Genomic DNA, 18,025 nt, shown 5'->3' on the forward strand with positions numbered 1-18,025 from the left:
ATGAACAAAAGACATGGAAATCATAGAAAATTAAACTGTATATGGCATTGACAGTAAATATAACTATACTACTTGATGCTATTCACACTTAGCCATCCCAATTTCATAAAATTTATTAGAAACAAAGCTGTTGCCCTCTCTATTATACTAAATAGCTGCTGTTTATCTGCTACTATCATCCACATTTAACTTCTGTAAAAGTCTATACCATGATGTACCTTTGGAAGAGACTTCTGAATTTATATCCCATGTTAACAAACTCCAATTTAGAAGTGTATGTCTTACCATAACCAGCCTGCATTTTATGTCCTCTCTACTTCATCAATCATCTTATTTTACTGCCCAGATAACAAAATTCATTGACTATTTTGGTGTCACATAAAAGTATCAAATGTCATTTTGGTCTGATGTGACTACCATTCATGATGCAGCATACATCCCACCAGTAATCAGTCTCCTCCCACACTCATTGCAAAAAAATAAGAGTGTAACTTGTGTAATAGCAGTGTAGAGTTGATTTTTCAGGTCGGCTAAATTGTTTCGTAAGGGCGGAACATACACACAAACTTTAATGAAACTGTAGAGAAAGAAATCAAGTTGTGTCAAGTCTGCGAGGTAGGTGGCACCCTCCACACCAGGTAAGGTGGCACCCTACACACCAGTGAAAGTAGTCTTTTTAACTGTGCACTACACCAGCACTCCTGGTGGGGGATGGGGTACCGATGTACTATGTGAATCAAACTTGAGGTTTTTGTTTTAAGGTGCAAAAACAACTAGGGTCATATGCACCCATATCAAAACTGTAGAACATGAAGACAAAGAGCGGAGTTAAAAATGAGTACAAGTCATCCCAGTCAACAAAAGAGAAGACAACTAAAAACAGGAACGTGGAAAAAGGCCTGTAAAATACGCCATAGAGAAACGGAAGTCCAGAACTAAAAATTAAATGGCCTTTGCCACATTGCTACATCGGATAAAAAGTAAAATGCAGTCGACAGACCATGTGTCATTCGCCAAAACAGCCGATAACACAGACGACAAACACAAACAGGAATGTAAGCGGTTAAAAAAAGGGCATTCTGTCAGGACGAGATCGTCCAAGCTGCTGGAAGAGGCTTAATAACCAGGAGCTTGTTCCCATGTAGGGAGGACCAATGGTGATGCCAAAATGACACAACCCGCTGACAGCTGGCAACACAGAAATAATCAGAGAGAATGTAAGAACTAGCGCGCTGAGGTACAAGCTGCCTTTGCAGCAGGGTCAGTAGCCTTGTTTCCTGTCGGACCGCTGTGACCAGCAATCCACATAAAAATCACAGTGGCTCTATCACAAAACTTTGAAGGGCACTGAGAGAGTCTGAGCAGATGACGCAATTGAAAAGCCTGTGTCGCCGGATGTACTGTGTGGGTTGATACAGGGCAAATAGCTCTGCTGTAAATACTGAGCAGTGTTCCAGACGCCAATACCGAAAAATGTCAGCACCAATGACAAAGGCACATCTGACACCACGGTCAGTTCGAGAGCCATCAGTGTACATAAAGGTATTATCACGAAGTTCCGTGTGAAGGTTGTGAAATGGAAGGCGATAGAGTGAGGCTGGAGTAGCATCCTTAGGAAGTGAATGAAGGGCAAGTTGAACACAGGCCGGCACACAAAGTCTAGGTGGTGAAGGGTTCACACCCACCGGAAAAGTTGCAAGGCGCGTGAATGAAGCTGCCATAGCGAGAGCCAAAAGCGAACTCAAGGAGGTAACAGAGAAGAGGGATGCACCCCATACTGGTGATCAAAGGAGTCATCGAAGAAGGAGGCATAGGACGGGTGGCCATGCATGGAAGACAAACGGCATGCATATCTGCTGAGGAGACGGTCACAGCGGTAGGACAGTGGTAATTTGGCAGTTTCTGCTTACAGACTCTCAACCAGGCTAGTGCGAAAGGCATTACTGGCCAAGTGGATGCCACAATGGTAGATAGTATTGAGACAGTGTAAGAGGGATAGATGTGCAGATGCAAAAAGAAACAACACCCGTAATCTAGTTTCGAACAGACAAGTGTCCAGTACAAATAGAGGAGGATAGTTCGATCTGCACTCTAGGAAGTACCATTAAGGACACATAGGACAATGAAGGACTGCATACAGCAGACTGTCAGGTAAGACACACGGGAGGACCATGAAAGTTTCCTAGTGAGCATGAGCCCCAGGAATTTCATAGTTTCACTGAATGGAAGAGCGACAGGCCCAAGACATAAATATGGTGGGAGAACCAATTGCGCTGCCAGAAATTCATACAAACAATTTGCCAGTGGAAAAATGAAAGCCAGTGTCGATGCTACAGGAGTAAAAATGATCAAAACATCACTGAAGACGCCGCTCAATGGGGCAAGTCCATGGAGAACTTCAATAGATGGCAAATTCGTCAACAAAAAGTGAGCCAGGGATGCCTGGCAGGAGACAGGCCATTATAGGGTTAATGGCAATAGTAACGGGGCCAATGCTCAGGATGGAATCCTGAGGAACACTGTTTTCCTGGATAAAGGTGTCTGCCAAAGCAGGACTCACTTGTACCTTGAAAGTTTGGTATTTTAAAAATTTCTGAAGAAAACAGGGCACGCAGTGTTGAAAGCCCCAGGTGTAAAGAGTATGGAGGATACCAGACCTCCAGCAGGTGTCATATGCTTTCTCCAAATCGGAAAACATGGCCACAGTCTGAGATTTCCAAAGAAAACAATTCATGACATGGGTGGACAAAGTGACGAGATGGTCAACTGCAGAACGGCGCACTCGAAATCCACACTGTGCAGGGGTTCATAAATTGCGAGACTCAAGCCACCATATCAGCCAGGCACGAATCATATGTTCCATCTCTCACAAACAGAGCTGGCAATAGAAATGAGGCGGTGGCTAGAGTGAAGGTGTTTGTCCTTACTAGGCTTAGGTATGGGTATGACAGTGGCTTCATGCCAGCGTCTGCCCAAATGCGGTTGTACTTATCAAGCAGAATGTGCTTGCCCGCAAGAGAAAAGTGCTGCAATATCTGAATGTGAACAGCGTCTGGCCCTTGGGCGGAGGACGGATGAAGTGAGAGCATGGCCTAACTCCCACATAGTAACAGTGGCATTGTAGCGCTCACGATTCTGAGAAGAAAAGGGTATCGCCTGAGCCTCCTCCGCTCATTTCTGATAGAAAAAGCAGGGTGATAGTGGGAGGAGCTCGAAACCTTCACAAAATTGTGGCCCAAGGTGATGAAGATAGCAATAGGGTCCACGATGACATCATCTGCTACGGTCAGGCCGGAAATTGGGGAATGAATCTTGTTCCCAGAGAGCCGTCAAAAGTTGGCCCACACGACAGAAGAGAGAGTGGAACTGTTAAAAGAACTAGAGATGAAATCCAGCTAGCTTTTTCAATATCCTAGAACATGACAAAACTGTGCGCACATCTGTTTATAATGAATGAAGTTTTCCATCGTAGGGTGATGGTTAAAATCACAGAGAGCATGTCTCCATGCACAAATTGCCTCGCGGCGCACCTCAGTCCACCAAGGAACTAGGACACAGTGTGGTAAAGGGGAAGTGCGATGAATGGAACATTCTGTGGTGGTAAGGATAATGCTTGTAAGATATTCCACCTGGTCATCACAACTGGGGAAATTTTGTAAATAGTCTTCATGGGTGTGCCACTGGATGACGTTGTGCAAATCCCACAATATTTCCTCGGAGCAACTGTCCGATATCATCAGGTAGTTGAACTTCGCTGGTGTAGGTACGACTGACAAGATCCGCATGTCGACACCACTGTATATAGAGCACGCGCGTGAAGATTGCCCAGGCGTGGGAACCACGCATGCGCAAAAATTTGCAGATAGAAGGCGTCAGACTCAAACGCCCTCTGCCGGGAAACGCAGATCAGCCGTTCTGTGCGTGCGCTGATGCTGTGTTTACTAACATGCTACCAAAGTTATGACGGGTATATTATCGAAAGCTCTTTGCTTTCTCGTCGTGATTTAACAGCAGCCAATGCAGGGTTCCAGGCTGTACTCAATTGAAATCCTGCATCCCTGTTGATGAGGTTATCAGCTGTACGGATATGTATACATATATGTTTTCAGACTGGTCATGTAACGATAATACAAAGATTTCAGAAACAGATTTTAAACTGTAAGCCAATTCCAGGGCAGACATGCACTGTGATCATAATTTAGCGGTTACGAGTTGTAGATTAAAACTGAAGAATTTGAAAAACATAGGACATTAAGGAGATAAGTTCTAGATGAGCTGAAAGAACAGGAGGCTGTTGAAAGTTTCAAAGGGAGTGTTAGACAATAATTGCCTGAAACAGGGAAAGGAGTACAGCAGATGATGAATGGGTGTCTGACATGAAATAGTTAAGGAAGCAGAGGATCAAAAGGTAAAAAGACAAGATCCAGCAGAAATCATTGGATATCACACGGGACACTGAATTTAACTGATAAAAGAAGACAATACAAAAACACAGCAAATGAAGGACGTGAAACTGAATACAAACATCTAAAAAATGGGACTGACAGAAAGTGTAAAATGACTAAGCAGGCCGGCCAGGATGGCCGAGCGGTTCTAGGTGCTACAGTCTGGAACTGTGCGACCACTACAGTCGCAGGTTCGAATCCTGCCTCGGGCATGGATGTGTGTGATGTCCTTAGGTTAGTTAGGTTTAAGTAGTTCTAAGTTCTAGGGGACTGATGACGTCAGAAGTTAAGTCCCATAGTGCTCAGAGCCATTTGAACCATTTTGACTAAGCAGGAGTGGCTTGAGGATGAATGTAAGTCTATAGAAGCATTTATAATGAAGGGAAAGATAAATACCATCTATAGAAAAATTAATGAGGCCTTTGGAGAACACATAAGCACCTGTACGAATATCAAGAGCTCAGATGGAAAAAAGCACTAACAAACAAGCAAGAGCTGAAAGGAATATATACAGGCGCTATACAAGAGAAATGAGCTTGAAGGCAACAGTATACAAAGGGAAGAGGGGATGGGAGATTGTGATACTGCAAGAAGAATTTGCCACAGCACTGAAAGACCTAGGTTGAAACAAGGCCCTGGAGCAGACGATATTATGTCAGAAATGCTGATATCCTTGGGAGAGCCAGCCATGACAAAACTATTTCACCTAGTGTGCAAGATACATGAAACAGGAGAAATATCCTAGGACTTCAAGAAGAATGTAATAAATTCAAATCCAAAGCAACTAGGTGCTGATACGTGTGAATATTACTGAACTATCAGTTTAATAAGTCATGGCTGTAAAAAACGGACAGGTCATTCTATGAAAGGTAAAGGTTTTGTTATGCCAGTTACACTACCTGTTCCCAAGTTTAGTGTCAAATCATCACAGCTTGAATCATCAAATCTTCACTGCGTATTGTTCATATTCCAGCCTATCTGTTTTTCTTTTCTTAATTCTTCAATGTCAATTGTACAACCGCTATGCCCATAACCATGACACTGACACGAATTATTTACAGAAGAATGGAAAATCTGGTAGAAGCTAACTTAAGAGAAGATTGATTTGGGTTCTGGGGAAATGTAGGAACATGAAAGTCTATACTGACCCTACGACTTATCTTAGATTATAGATTTAAAAAAGGCAAATGTATGTTTACAGCCTAAAGTTAGAAAAAACTTTTCACAAAGTTGACTGGATTCCACTCTTTGAAATTTTGAAGGAGGGGGGTGTGTGCGTAAAATACAGGATGCAAAAGGTCATATACAATACGTATAGAAACCACATGGCAGGTGTAAAGAGTTGCAGGGTATAAAAGGGAAGCAGAGGTTGAGAAGGGAACGAGACAGGAGTGTAGCCTATCCTCAATGTTATTTAATCTGTACACTGAGCAAGCTTTTGAAATGTGATGCTACAGAAGAACATTGAAGACTGGGTGGGTACATTGCATAACTAATGATGAGGTACTGAATAGAATTGAGGAGAAATGAAATTTGTTGCACAACTTTACCAAACAAAGGAATCGATTGATAGAATATTATCTGAGTCATTAAGGAATTACATTTAGCATTGGAGGGAAGTGTGACAGGGTCGACAGAAGTGTCCGATCCCACGCGTCGGCTTTGACCCGTGACGTAAGGGTGTTGTCGTGTGTGACGACATGACGGCGCGGAGTTTGGTTTGAGTGTGGCTGTCTCCAGTTCTGTTTTATCTTATTTTATTTACTTTTCTGATCTGTTCATTCTATCTCGTGAGATTTTTTTAAAAATTTAAAAACACTTATTACTTATTTTAATTATCTGTTTCCTCCAATTTCTGTTTTAGTTTATTATATTTATCTTTCTGATCTGTTCGTTCTATCCCGTGAGATTTTTTTTTTTTAAGACAAAAAACACTAATCAGCTACTGAAGCATCTTTATCTTCTATGGGTTGCAGGGGTTACGACCCCTGGGGAGGTGGGTGGGTATTCATGCATGGCTGTCTTCACTTACACATTGTAGTTACGCAAGGCGTCTAAATTTGTTTATATTTAGTTTGCCCCCCACCCAAAACACCCCATTTCCCGCGCTTGTCCCATTAGTGTCATTAGGCTTCTTGTGGAAAGTGTGTGTGTTTGTTTTTGTTTCCGCCATATTTGTGACGTCATGGGTCAAAGCAGACGGGCGGGATCGGACGCTTCCATATTTCCGTGTGACAGATAAAAATTGTGTATGGAGATCAAGGGATGAATACAGTAAACAGAAAAAGGTGTAGGTTGCAGTAGTCGTTCACAGATGAAGAGGCTTGCATAGGATACAGTAGCATGGAGAGCTGCATGAAACCAGTTTTCAGACTGAAAAGAACAACAAAAACAACAACAACAACAACAACAACAAATGCTGACTGTGTTTCCACTGGCCATTTACTTTTCGACTTCTTTGCATTTTTTTTTTTTTTGCAGCCTTTCACTTTAACTTCCCTTTAGTTTCTATTGATTTCACTAAAAACTGACTTATACTGCCATATTTCTTCCTTTTTCTTAACAGTTGAAAGACTCCTCTTAATATCCACAGCCCTCATATTAGCTGCATTTATCTGTCCAATTTCTGTGAATGCCCTTTCTCAGAGGTATGCCCATTCCTGCCTACTGTGGTATTCATGACTGCAATATCCACAACATCAAAAAATTTCAAATGCATCATTCCTCAATATCCAACAGTTCTTTATACAAAGAATTTTGCTAATGATTTGTTTAAACTTCAGCCCACTCTTCATGATTACTAAATTGTGAAGCGAGTCTATACCTGATCAGGGTACACCTCACAGTCCAATACCAGATTTCAGAATCTGTCTCAATAAGATGTAATTCAGCTGGTATTGTCCCACATCATCAGCAAGTTTCCAAATGTATTTTTTCCACATGTAATTTTCAAAGTATATCCTGCGATTTTTGAACAGTGTATTAGCCAATATTAGCTGAAATTTATTACAGTACACGGCATCTTTCTCCTGTCTCTCTGCTGAGCACATATTATCCCTTAACTCGATCCTTATCTTCTTTCTGTTTCACTTCACTGACTCTCATTGCTCCAGATAGTGCCTTTGTGTAACAATTTTAAGAGTTTCTAGCTTCTGTATCAAATTCAGAGTAGGACATTCCACATTTTGGCTCGCAGAATGTCAAGCTTACCTTTTTTTGGTCACAACTCCCCCTTGACAGCCCCTCCTGGAGATCTGATCAGGAGACTATTTTCGAATCTTTTGCTAATGGAGGGATCACAGTTTCTCAATTGCATAATTTCTCTTCTTCAGAAATGTTTTCCTGATGCCATTGGATTTATCAAAGAAAGTAGATCTGATTATAATGGAGGGGTCTTCATTGCTTTCTGCATCATCATACTGTTGCTCATACCTGATTCTTCCACCTTTAGGGGAATTTACCTTTCCCAAGGACACAAGAGTATTCTGGAACACTATCCACTCCTCCACACTCTTTGACATGTCCAATGGCAAAAGAGAAGCACTTCTGAAGAAAATAAATTTGTTAACATTGAATATAAATTAAAATGTTAAGGAGTTTTTGCTGAAGGCATTTGTCTGGAGCATAGCCTTGAATGGGAGTGAAACATGGATGATACAGTTCAGATACAAAGAGAATTGAAGTTTTCAAAATGTAGTACTACAGAAGAATATTGAAGAGTAAAATGGTAGATCTGGAACTAATGAAAGTGTACCGAATAGAGCTGGGGAGAAAGGAAATTTGTGGGAATCCTAACAGAGAGGATCAATTGATATGGTACATTCTGAGACATCATGGAACTGTCAATTTGGTGTTGTAGAGAAGTGTGGCAGATCAAAACAGCAGAGGGAGACCAAGAGACAAGTTCAATAAGCAGGCTCAAATTGATGTTGGTTATGTTAGTTAATTCAGTGATGAAGAGGCTCGCAGAGTATAGTGTGGAGAGCTGCATCAAACCAGTATTCGGACTGAAGACCACAACAACAGCAACAAAACAACAACAGAAGCAGCAGCAACTAGTAGATGCTTGAAGGTAAACATCTGCTACCCCATAAACACTACTTACAATGTTTCAAGAGCAAGTATTACGTGAGGAACCTAGGCATATACTACAGCAACCCCCCCCCCCCCCTCCTCCACCCCGTCAAATTTCTCCCACTGGGAAATTAGACTAATGGCAGCATGCACAGGGGTGTATAGACAGTTATTAATCTCTAACTCTATATGCAAATGGTATGAGAAGAAGCTCAATATGTGGTAAAATGTAAGTACCCTCTAGCATGCAGGTGTGAAGGTAGACATAGACTTTACAAAAATCTATGGAAGACTGTTTTACTATTTACCAACTGTATTAATGTGATTGAAGGCTGCAACAAAATCCAAACTGATAGTTTCACTAAGCAACACCAAAACTACATATGTGACTGACATTCGTTCAGCTTCCAAACATCATACACGGCACTTAAATGCTAATCATGTGTGAAAGTGAAAAAAGCAGCTGTTACATTTTGGAACTACCTAGCTGTGGATACGATTTAGGCAACAACATAACAACTGTTCACTGCCAAACTATTTACGAGGAACTTTTACCCGTTCATCCTGAATAGTATTGTTTGTATTTCATTGGTGATGATAGTCTTTCAAAGCGTTTATGTAAATAGGTAACCTGAACAACTGAAGGCAGCGAGCGAAATGAATTGACAGATGCATATTCTCGCCCGCTGACTTTCAATTTACCTGTGGAATCTATTATTATTTTTACAAGAAAGTCGATTCTTACGCATTTTGTAGTGCAGCGTACGTAGTGATGATAATCGCCAAAACAAAACATAGTTCTCGCCCATAAAAATACATATTCGTAACAAAAAATGATTCTGCAGCTGCACGTCTGCTTCGTTCACCATTTCGATTTTTTGACTTCGTCGGCGTACCCAAATACATAACTCCACGTCATATGTTTATGTTCCCCCTCTTGTCACGAATAAGTCTATCTAGCAAAGACTTTAACTAATTTCATTACGAGCACACGTCACTCCATAATTCAATTTTGTACTGGCCCTCATCTTGTGACGGTAGTTACATATACACGTGCTGTCATTCATATCTCCGGCATGCACAATACTGCGGCTCCTGCTAGCTCCTACCCTCCAACATTTTGGCATTGCTGAAAAAAGCAACACAAAAAGTAGCATTGATCTGCAAAGCACATGTTCACTTGTTTCATTGATGCCAATAGCAAGGGCAAAATTAGAAAGCCGACCCTGCCCCACACAGATTGTCAGTACTGATGGAGCGCTGTGCGTTTGTTTGCAATTGATAAACAAATAAGCTCCATGCTTGACAGATAATAACAAAAACACAGGGGGTTTGTTTGAGACAATGAGTGTTGTAGTCATATTTCTTCCAACATTTTTGTACGGAAGTGATTCAGGACTACTTCATGGTCTTTATGTGCAGCAGAACACAGTAAAGGTTTTCTATGTTACTCATTTGACTAAAACTTGTCATTCGGTGTCCAAGACGCCGAAACGGAAAAGATGTATTGGCTACTACGCAAGAACTATTGATAATGAATTTACGACACTTCCAAACGAAAAAGGAAATTGGCTGATGTTAAACTTCCAAGATCATTCGGTTATTGTGACAAAATTAATAATAAGTGGGAACCCCGTCACATTGATGAAGGGGTGCCGTGTGATATGTGTGTTTTATGACTATCATAAATTTTTTGCTTCAGAAATCCTTTGTGAAGGACTTGAGAGCACTACTGGCTTCAGTTCGGATTACTGCAGATTTTTAGCGAATTTCTTGAAGTTAGATTCTGGATCAAATGCCCCCGAAAGCCCCAAGTGTTTGGATTTTTTTGTCAGAGTAGCACAGAGAGCACGGCAATATTTGCTAGCTGTGGCCGCTTTTGTGACACCAGTTGTGAGACACACATCAACAGGTTTACACTTGTGTGACATCCTTAATTCAACTGCATGGCTTTTTGGCCATGTGGCGCATTTCAAGAAACCGACACTTAAAATGGGCAACTTCCTGTTGGCTCTCTTGATAGATGTCTTCTGTGGCCTTATGTTAGTTCGTCTCATTGTAGAACCGCTTACAGTGAACACTCCATTTTCGAAAATGCTTCTTGATATGGCTGAGGTACTAGCATTTTCTTTAAAAAAAAAACTGGTGTAATCTTTTCCATCATACAACATGGCATGCACAACAACATGTTTCAGGTCGTTGTCACTACACTCAGAGACTTGTTGCATTGGCTGATGGGTGTACCGGCCGGTTTGAAGCTGAACTATGCATTAAACAATATGCTAGGAAAATTTTTCCTATACCACATAAATCTTTGGTGGATGTTTCTTGGTAATAACTGCAAGTGAGAGTTTGATTATATAGATATGATAGTAGTTACAAATCAGCATTTATTTGCAACATAAATGACTTCACATTTCTTTTCTACATTAATGAAATAATCTTGGTTATCTTGATATAATGTATACCTATTGGTATGGTGTGTAATTTTGTATAGACATTTGCTAACCATAAGTTTGTCAAGGATACCATATTTGAGATTACTGTTTAATAATATGAAATGGTTTATATCTGATAACTTTTTTCCAGTTCTTTGTAAACCTTGTTTGGACTTGGCTGTTCATATGTTGACATGGCTTGGATGTTTAGGACTTACATTCCAAATATGCCTACTGGCTGATCTGCTAGATCTTGTCAGTTTTCATGTATACTGCATATATGTTTATGCTGCAAGGTAAGTGAAACTCTGAAATGAGTTTTCAATTAAAAGATAAGAAACCATGTTAGTATAAAGTGTTAAGCTCTGCACTTATTTACTTTCTTGTTATTAGTGTGATATGGAAAGTCTTGGTCAGATATAAATGCCTTAAGTAGTAAAGGTAACAAATCACTGATCAGTTGAGGCATAGACAGTGAGGCATTGATAGATACGTACATAAGAGAGAGAGAGAGAGAGAGAGAGAGAGACACACACACACACACACACACACACACACACACACACACACAAACACACTCTCTCTCTCTCTCTCTCTCTCTCTCTCTCTGCCCCCCCCCCCCCCACCCCCCTCCCAGTCTCTGGTTCCATGTGTACAGGTATGTATGTGTACTCTATAGCTCTGAAGAAGGCTTTGAAAGTAGACAATGTTCTCTATCGTGTTTAAGTGCATATCGACAGCTCAGCACTTTGGCTATTCAATGAATTGTCACCTTTACTCATCAAATTATTTACTTTCTTGTTATTTCTATTTGCAGTTTATGAAACATCCGGTTTTAGAGTGGGAACAGGACAGATGGAAATGGGGAAAACTTCCTTTTTATGTATCAAATGTAAGCATCACTCAAATGAACATAGGTTGGTGTGGAAAGTTCTGACAGGATGTAAATAGTGGTGTCATCGAGTTTTCAGATTGAGGAGAGAAAGGAGGCAGGGAGTGGGAGGAGGGTTGGGGAAAGGTAGTTGATGACTTGGAAGGAGGCAGCTGGGGAATATGAATGTGGGAGCGTCCTATCTTCCAGAATAATTGCTAACTTTTTATGGATGCAATGAACAGATAATTTTCGCCTTCCTAGATATTTGAAAGGATTCAACAGTGCAATACTATGTCAACTCTTTAAACATAGTACCACATGGAATACTCTCCCAAGTGATTTTTCCTACAGTTTTAGATAGAGAGAACACACTACATTACCTTTCAGTGTTTTTTTTTTAGTTGGTTTCTTGAATCACAACTTTGCACAAATATAAAACATATACATATAAGTAACTCAATAGAAATAATATGCACAATAATTTAAGACTGTTTTACAGAATTCTTTTACACACATAAGTTATAGGCATGGGAGAAAATAAACCATATGTAGCTGGAAGAGAATACAACTGACTTTAGAGGACATACACAAGGAAATTAAAGTGTTATTGTAGCCTCTGACAATACACCAGGTTTTATAAACACATGTTACTGTTCCATTTAAAATAAAAAATGACTGTGTAACTTTGGATGTCTTCATAAAACAGAAGAACGAGTACAGTTGGTGGGAGGTAATTTTTTTCTGTGCTTGAAAAAAAATCAAGACAATAGCAAGTGGTTCATGCTTGCTCCTTTCTTCTGACGTCTGCACAAAGAATTATCCTGATCCCTACCCAGATTGAGTGGTAAGGTATTGAAGAATCACAGATACACATTCTTACTAGTGAGTTATCAGTTTCCTGTCTGCCTGATATGTTTGAAAGAAGGGAGAATTTATAATTACATATTGAACTGTAGCATAATACTGGCCTTTATCGCAGTCCTTATTGCCCAGTTTCCATAAGCAAATATTGAAATCAGAGGGCTATAGAGTGATATTCATTACAGGGCCAAAGACACTGGCTTCCTTCACCAACCGGTCAACCTTTATACCATTGTACGTGGGACCCGATCCATTTCTTTTTTTCTGTAGTATTTATTGTAATATTTATGGAATTTGGAAGTGTTGAAGTAATGATGATTTAATAATTATGCTCTGACTTATTTTCTCTTTGTTTTTTGTTTTATGCTCTGACTTATTTTCTCTTTGTTTTTTGTTTTGTTTTTTATTTGTGCTTCTCTCTTGTGTTTTTCTTCGTCTGTCTGTATCTTGTCTTCATGGTTGTACTGTGGCTGTAAGAGTGTTTGTGATAAGTGATATACTGGTATTACTTATCTAAATGCCTGATAATTTCTAGCCTTAGCAACAGGTTATTGGCCAAGGATCCAGATTTTACAATACAACAAATAAAGGTTCACAGTCATGACTCGGAGATGGAGTACAGGATACCATTGCTTGATGGCACGAACTGTAGCAGTGAGCTGGAATTATTGAGTTTTTTGGTGAAGTCATAAATGGTAATGGAAGTGTCTATTCAGGATGACACAGCTGAGAACAATGTGCACAGAAGCAAGCTCTTCTGTGAGAACTTAGTAAAAACGATAAGAAGTTTAAATCACGATAACACAAAGAATTTTAGACTGTTACTTGGAGTGTGCCAAGGACAAGGAAAGAGCCTATGATTTGTGGAATTCATTAACTCAAACTTTTGAGGGGAAAGGTATGGCTATTCAATTTTTATTGAGAAAGACTGTTGATAATGGAGTTTAATGCAAATGACGATACTCTTGAAAATCTTTTTTTGAAGTTTGCTAAGTTAATATGTGATTTGAAAGCATTGGGTGCTAATATAGAAGAAACTGATACAGTGTGCAGTTTGTTACTAATGTGGAGACATTTGTCCTAGAGGGACCAAACATCTTTGGTTTCACAGAATGAGATTTTCACTCTGCAGCGGAGTGTGCGCTGATATGAAACTTCCTGGCAGTTTAAAACTGTGTGCCTGACCGAGACTCGAACTCGGGACCTTTGCCTTTCGCGGGCAAGTGCTCTACCAACTGAGCTACCGAAGCACGACTCACACTCGGTACTCACAGCTTTACTTCTGCCAGTACCTCGTCTCCTACCTTCCAAACTTTACAGAAGCTCTCCTGCGAACCTTGCAGAACTAGCACTCCTGAAAGAAAGGATATTGCAGAGACATGGCTTAGCCACAGCCTGGGGGATGTTTCCAGAATGAGATTTTCACTCTGCAGCGGAGTGTGCGCTGATATGAAACTTCCTGGCAGATTAAAACTGTGTGCCCGACCGAGACTCGAACTCGGGAACTTTGCCTTTCGCGGGCAAGTGCTCTACCAACTGAGCTACCGAAGCACGACTCACGCTCGGTACTCACAGCTTTACTTCTGCCAGTACCTCATCTCCTACCTTCCAAACTTTACAGAAGCTCTCCTGCGAACCTTGCAGAACTAGCACTCCTGAAAGAAAGGATATTGCGGAGACATGGCTTAGCCACAACCTGGGAGATGTTTCCAGAATGAGATTTTCACTCTGCAGCGGAGTGCGCAGTTTCGGAGCTCTTTTGGACAGCACAATATGACTGAGATGCAAGCTGGACAATGTAACTGACTAGATGCTGTATACTGTTTTATAAAGAGTATTCTCGTGATCCAGGTGTGTCATCTCTATCGCAGGCTTACTACCATCATAGTATCCCACCTCCTGCATTGGTGTCCCTGCATCAACTACAAATACATGCAAATTATTCTTGGAACTCGATTGAGCTTACTACATAGTGTGAATATGGCCGTACACCATGTCACCGGGCACTATACTTACATCAGTGGACGCCACTCACACAAATGCAGTGCAGAATCAGTGTGGACAATGTGTGAATTTGACTGTGAAAACTGAGTGCATGAATAATCTGCTTTCGTTACCACTAGCCAACAGTGGTACCACACCATAACAGCAGTGGCAGTATATGATGACCCCATAACTGACTTAAATCCAGTGAATTCCATAGCCTGCTTTGAGTGCCTTCTTGTTTCTAACCATCTCTGCAATGCCACATTCACATCACCAGCATCTTCGGTGGTGCGCAGTGTATTTCAACATTCACAGTCCACCATGCAACAACCGCATAAGCGTAAACAGTCGACAACCATCTTGCCTCATACAATTAATGGTTAGAGTGCGACCACCAGTAAGTTGATGTGTTTGGGCAGCACTCAGCTCAGACTACCACTTTTTGATACCAACAATTCGAGCTCATGGTTCACGATCATCAAATGCATTTTACAGACTATCTACATATTCAATGACCAATAGTAGAATACATACCTGATCAGCCTCCTGGCAAACTGCTCGGAACTAATGTACAATACCTTCAAGTTGCTCTGGCCAAGGTGGTGCTGTTACAGAAGCAATTCCACATGTCAGAACAGCAACTTCAGTGGGTCATGTAGGAGGCCAAACTGGGTGATAGTACTCCGTCACATCTCTGATGCCACCTTCGCACCTAATTGGACCAGGTCTTTTCAATTCAATTCAATTTTTATTATCACATAACATGCCTTATACAATCAAAGATTGTGACATAGGTGACTTGTCAGTTTTACGCTATATATAACAATACTAAAAATAGACAATAAACTAATAATATATATGGTGTAACATCTTCAAAGAGGTATTTTAGTTACAATTATAATCCATTGTCACCATTCATGAAATCTTCTACACTCTAGTAACATTTATCTTTCAGATATTTTTCCAGGTCTCTTTTGGTACCTTTTACATTTGGGTCATCCATATCTTTCCATATTTTATTTACAAATTTCATGCCCATATAGTATGGGGTTTTTTCATATGATTTTAAATGGTGGGTAGGTAACATGTAGCTCATTCTATGTCTAGTATCATATTGATGCAAGAAGAGGTTGCCCTCAAAAAGTTGTGGGTTTCTTTTCGTGGAAGTGAGAGTTTCATAGATGTATATGCTAGGAATGCTCATTAGATCCAGTTTTACAAATAAAAGTTTGCTGTGTTGCTTTGGTTTTGCTCCCACCATTGCTCAGATGATTCTTTTTTGTAGTCTAAAAGCTCTAAGTAAATTTGTTTTTTCAGACCCCCAGAAAATTATACTATACCTAATGACTGAAACAAAATATGCATTATATACAGTTTTTCTTACAGCTAAATCAGTAATACTATACAAGATATTCATAATATATACAAGGCTATTCAGTCGACCCAGTATGTTGTCCACATGGTGACTCCATAACAGGTTTTTATTGACTAACACGCCAAGGAGTTTGACACAGTCTGCAGTCTCTAATTTTTTGTCCATATACCTTATTTCACTTATAGACTGTGCAGATTGTTTTGTGGTAAAATGAACAATTTCAGTTTTTGTAAAATTTAATGTCAAGTTATTGTTTTTGACCCATGCCTCCACTTCCCCAAGTGTTTGTTCAATATGACGAATTAGGTCTACCTCATTTTTACAACAGACTACAGCTGTTGAGTCATCTGCATAGAGGATAGTATCAGACTGCACCTGACATGGCATATCATTAATATAATATAGAAAAAGCAGTGGCCCTAATATTGAACCTTGTGGAACACCTAATTGAGTGTTTTTCCAGCCAGAGAGAAATTTCTTGCCATTGATGTTAATAAGTACTCTTTGTTTTCTGTTTGCCAAGTATGATGACATCCAGCTAAGAGATTTGCCTTGAAAACCATAGTGTGCGAATTTTTGGAGAAGCAGGTCATGATTTACTGTGTCGAAGGCTTTGGACAGGTCACAAAAGATGCCTGACACACATATTCTATCATCAAGACATCTGCTGACTTTTGTGACTAATTCATTTATGGCATGGATTGTGCTGCGGCCTTTTCTGAAACCATATTGATTGCCTAAGATAATGCTGTTAGATGAATTGTGATTTTCAATCTGATCACATGCAGCTCTTTCAAATATTTTTGAGAAAATTGGTAACAGTGAGATTGGCCTATAGTTGCCCAATTCATCTCGTTTGCCTTTTTTATGTATGGGCCGAACTTCTGCATATTTTAATCGATCTGGGAAACATCCCTCATCAAATGATTGGTTGATTATGAAAGAGAGTGGATATGCAATACTGTGGCGGACTATTTTTATTATTTCAGTGGGGACCTCATCCCACCCCGCAGATTTTGAATTTTTTAGGGACATTATGATTTTGATAACGTCTGAGATGGAAACATGAGAAAACTTAAAACATGTGCAATTGCTATCTGTCATATTGGGCTTTGTATTTGGTGGTGAACAGTTACCAAATTTGTTACAGTTTATGAAAAAGTCATTGAATGATTCACAAATGGCACTGGGTTCTGTAACAGCTCTACCATTTATCACTATTTTAGAAGGGCATTTTCTCTCTGCCTCACTGCCAACTTCACTTCTTATAACAGACCAAACAGCTTTTGATTTGTTTTTTACATTTGAAATGAAGTCGTTATTTGCAGTACGTTTTGCTAGTTTAACTATTTTGTCAAATGTTTTTTTGTACGCGCTTACATACTTAAGAAATTGAGGGCTTCGATTTACTTTTGCCTCCATATGCAGTTTCCTCTTAGTAGCACTAGACACACTATTTCCTTGTGTTACCCAGGATCTACTTTTTTGGGACCTGGTCCTCACTGTTACAAAAGGGAAGCATTCATTGAATATACCCAAGAATTCAGTTAAAAAGTTATTGTAATTGTCACTTGTGGAAGTGTGTTTGCTGACTGTCCACTTGGTTTGGCTTAGTTTTTTGCAAAATACTTCCACATTTTCTTGACTGAAATTCCTACATCTTTTTGTTGTGCAGACTGAATTTTGCTTCGGTAGTAATACAAATAGTGCTTTATGGTCTGATACTCCTAAATCTAGAAGAAACTTTTCTTTTACATAATAATTATAACTGCTTAAAATATTGTCAATACATGTTGCAGAGCTTGCTGTAATTCTTGTATACTGATCAAAATTGAGATTTAGCCCATTTGTGGCTACCAGGTTCTTTAAGTGTGAAGAAAATTTGTCATCAGTCCTTACATCTATGTTGAAGTCAGCACATATAACCACTTTCTTGTACAGTTTCTCACATTTTAATTTGTGTAGCAATGTA

General features: G+C 40.0%; 2 protein-coding genes across 5 annotated transcripts in view; one reads left to right on the forward strand and one right to left on the reverse strand.

Moving 5' to 3' along the window:
• Positions 1 to 9,608, reverse strand: part of LOC126458324 (thioredoxin domain-containing protein 11) — a 143,897-nt gene extending 134,289 nt beyond the window's left edge. Inside the window, exon 1 of one of the 2 annotated variants that reach the window (XM_050095279.1) lies at positions 9,265 to 9,608. In XM_050095279.1, the coding sequence (XP_049951236.1) occupies positions 9,265 to 9,425 (161 nt within the window). In that variant the 5' untranslated portion in view covers positions 9,426 to 9,608. Of the gene's footprint in view, positions 1 to 8,827; positions 9,134 to 9,264 lie in introns of those variants that run through there. The other variant, XM_050095280.1, reaches the window with a different exon arrangement.
• Positions 9,609 to 9,682: 74 nt separating this feature from the next.
• LOC126458325 (phosphatidylinositol N-acetylglucosaminyltransferase subunit Q) overlaps positions 9,683 to 18,025 on the forward strand; it is a 91,510-nt gene continuing 83,167 nt past the window's right edge. For all 3 annotated transcript variants that reach the window (XR_007585613.1, XR_007585612.1, XM_050095281.1), the window contains exons 1-3: positions 9,683 to 10,634; positions 10,715 to 10,850; positions 11,109 to 11,253. Coding sequence is in view for 1 of the 3 variants with exons in the window: in XM_050095281.1 (XP_049951238.1) it covers positions 9,864 to 10,634; positions 10,715 to 10,850; positions 11,109 to 11,253 (1,052 nt within the window). In the remaining 2 variants the exon portion in view is untranslated. The remainder of the gene's footprint in view (positions 10,635 to 10,714; positions 10,851 to 11,108; positions 11,254 to 18,025) is intronic.

Source organism: Schistocerca serialis, chromosome 2 (assembly GCF_023864345.2).
Source record: "Schistocerca serialis cubense isolate TAMUIC-IGC-003099 chromosome 2, iqSchSeri2.2, whole genome shotgun sequence".
In the NCBI taxonomy this organism is placed as follows: domain Eukaryota; kingdom Metazoa; phylum Arthropoda; class Insecta; order Orthoptera; family Acrididae; genus Schistocerca; species Schistocerca serialis.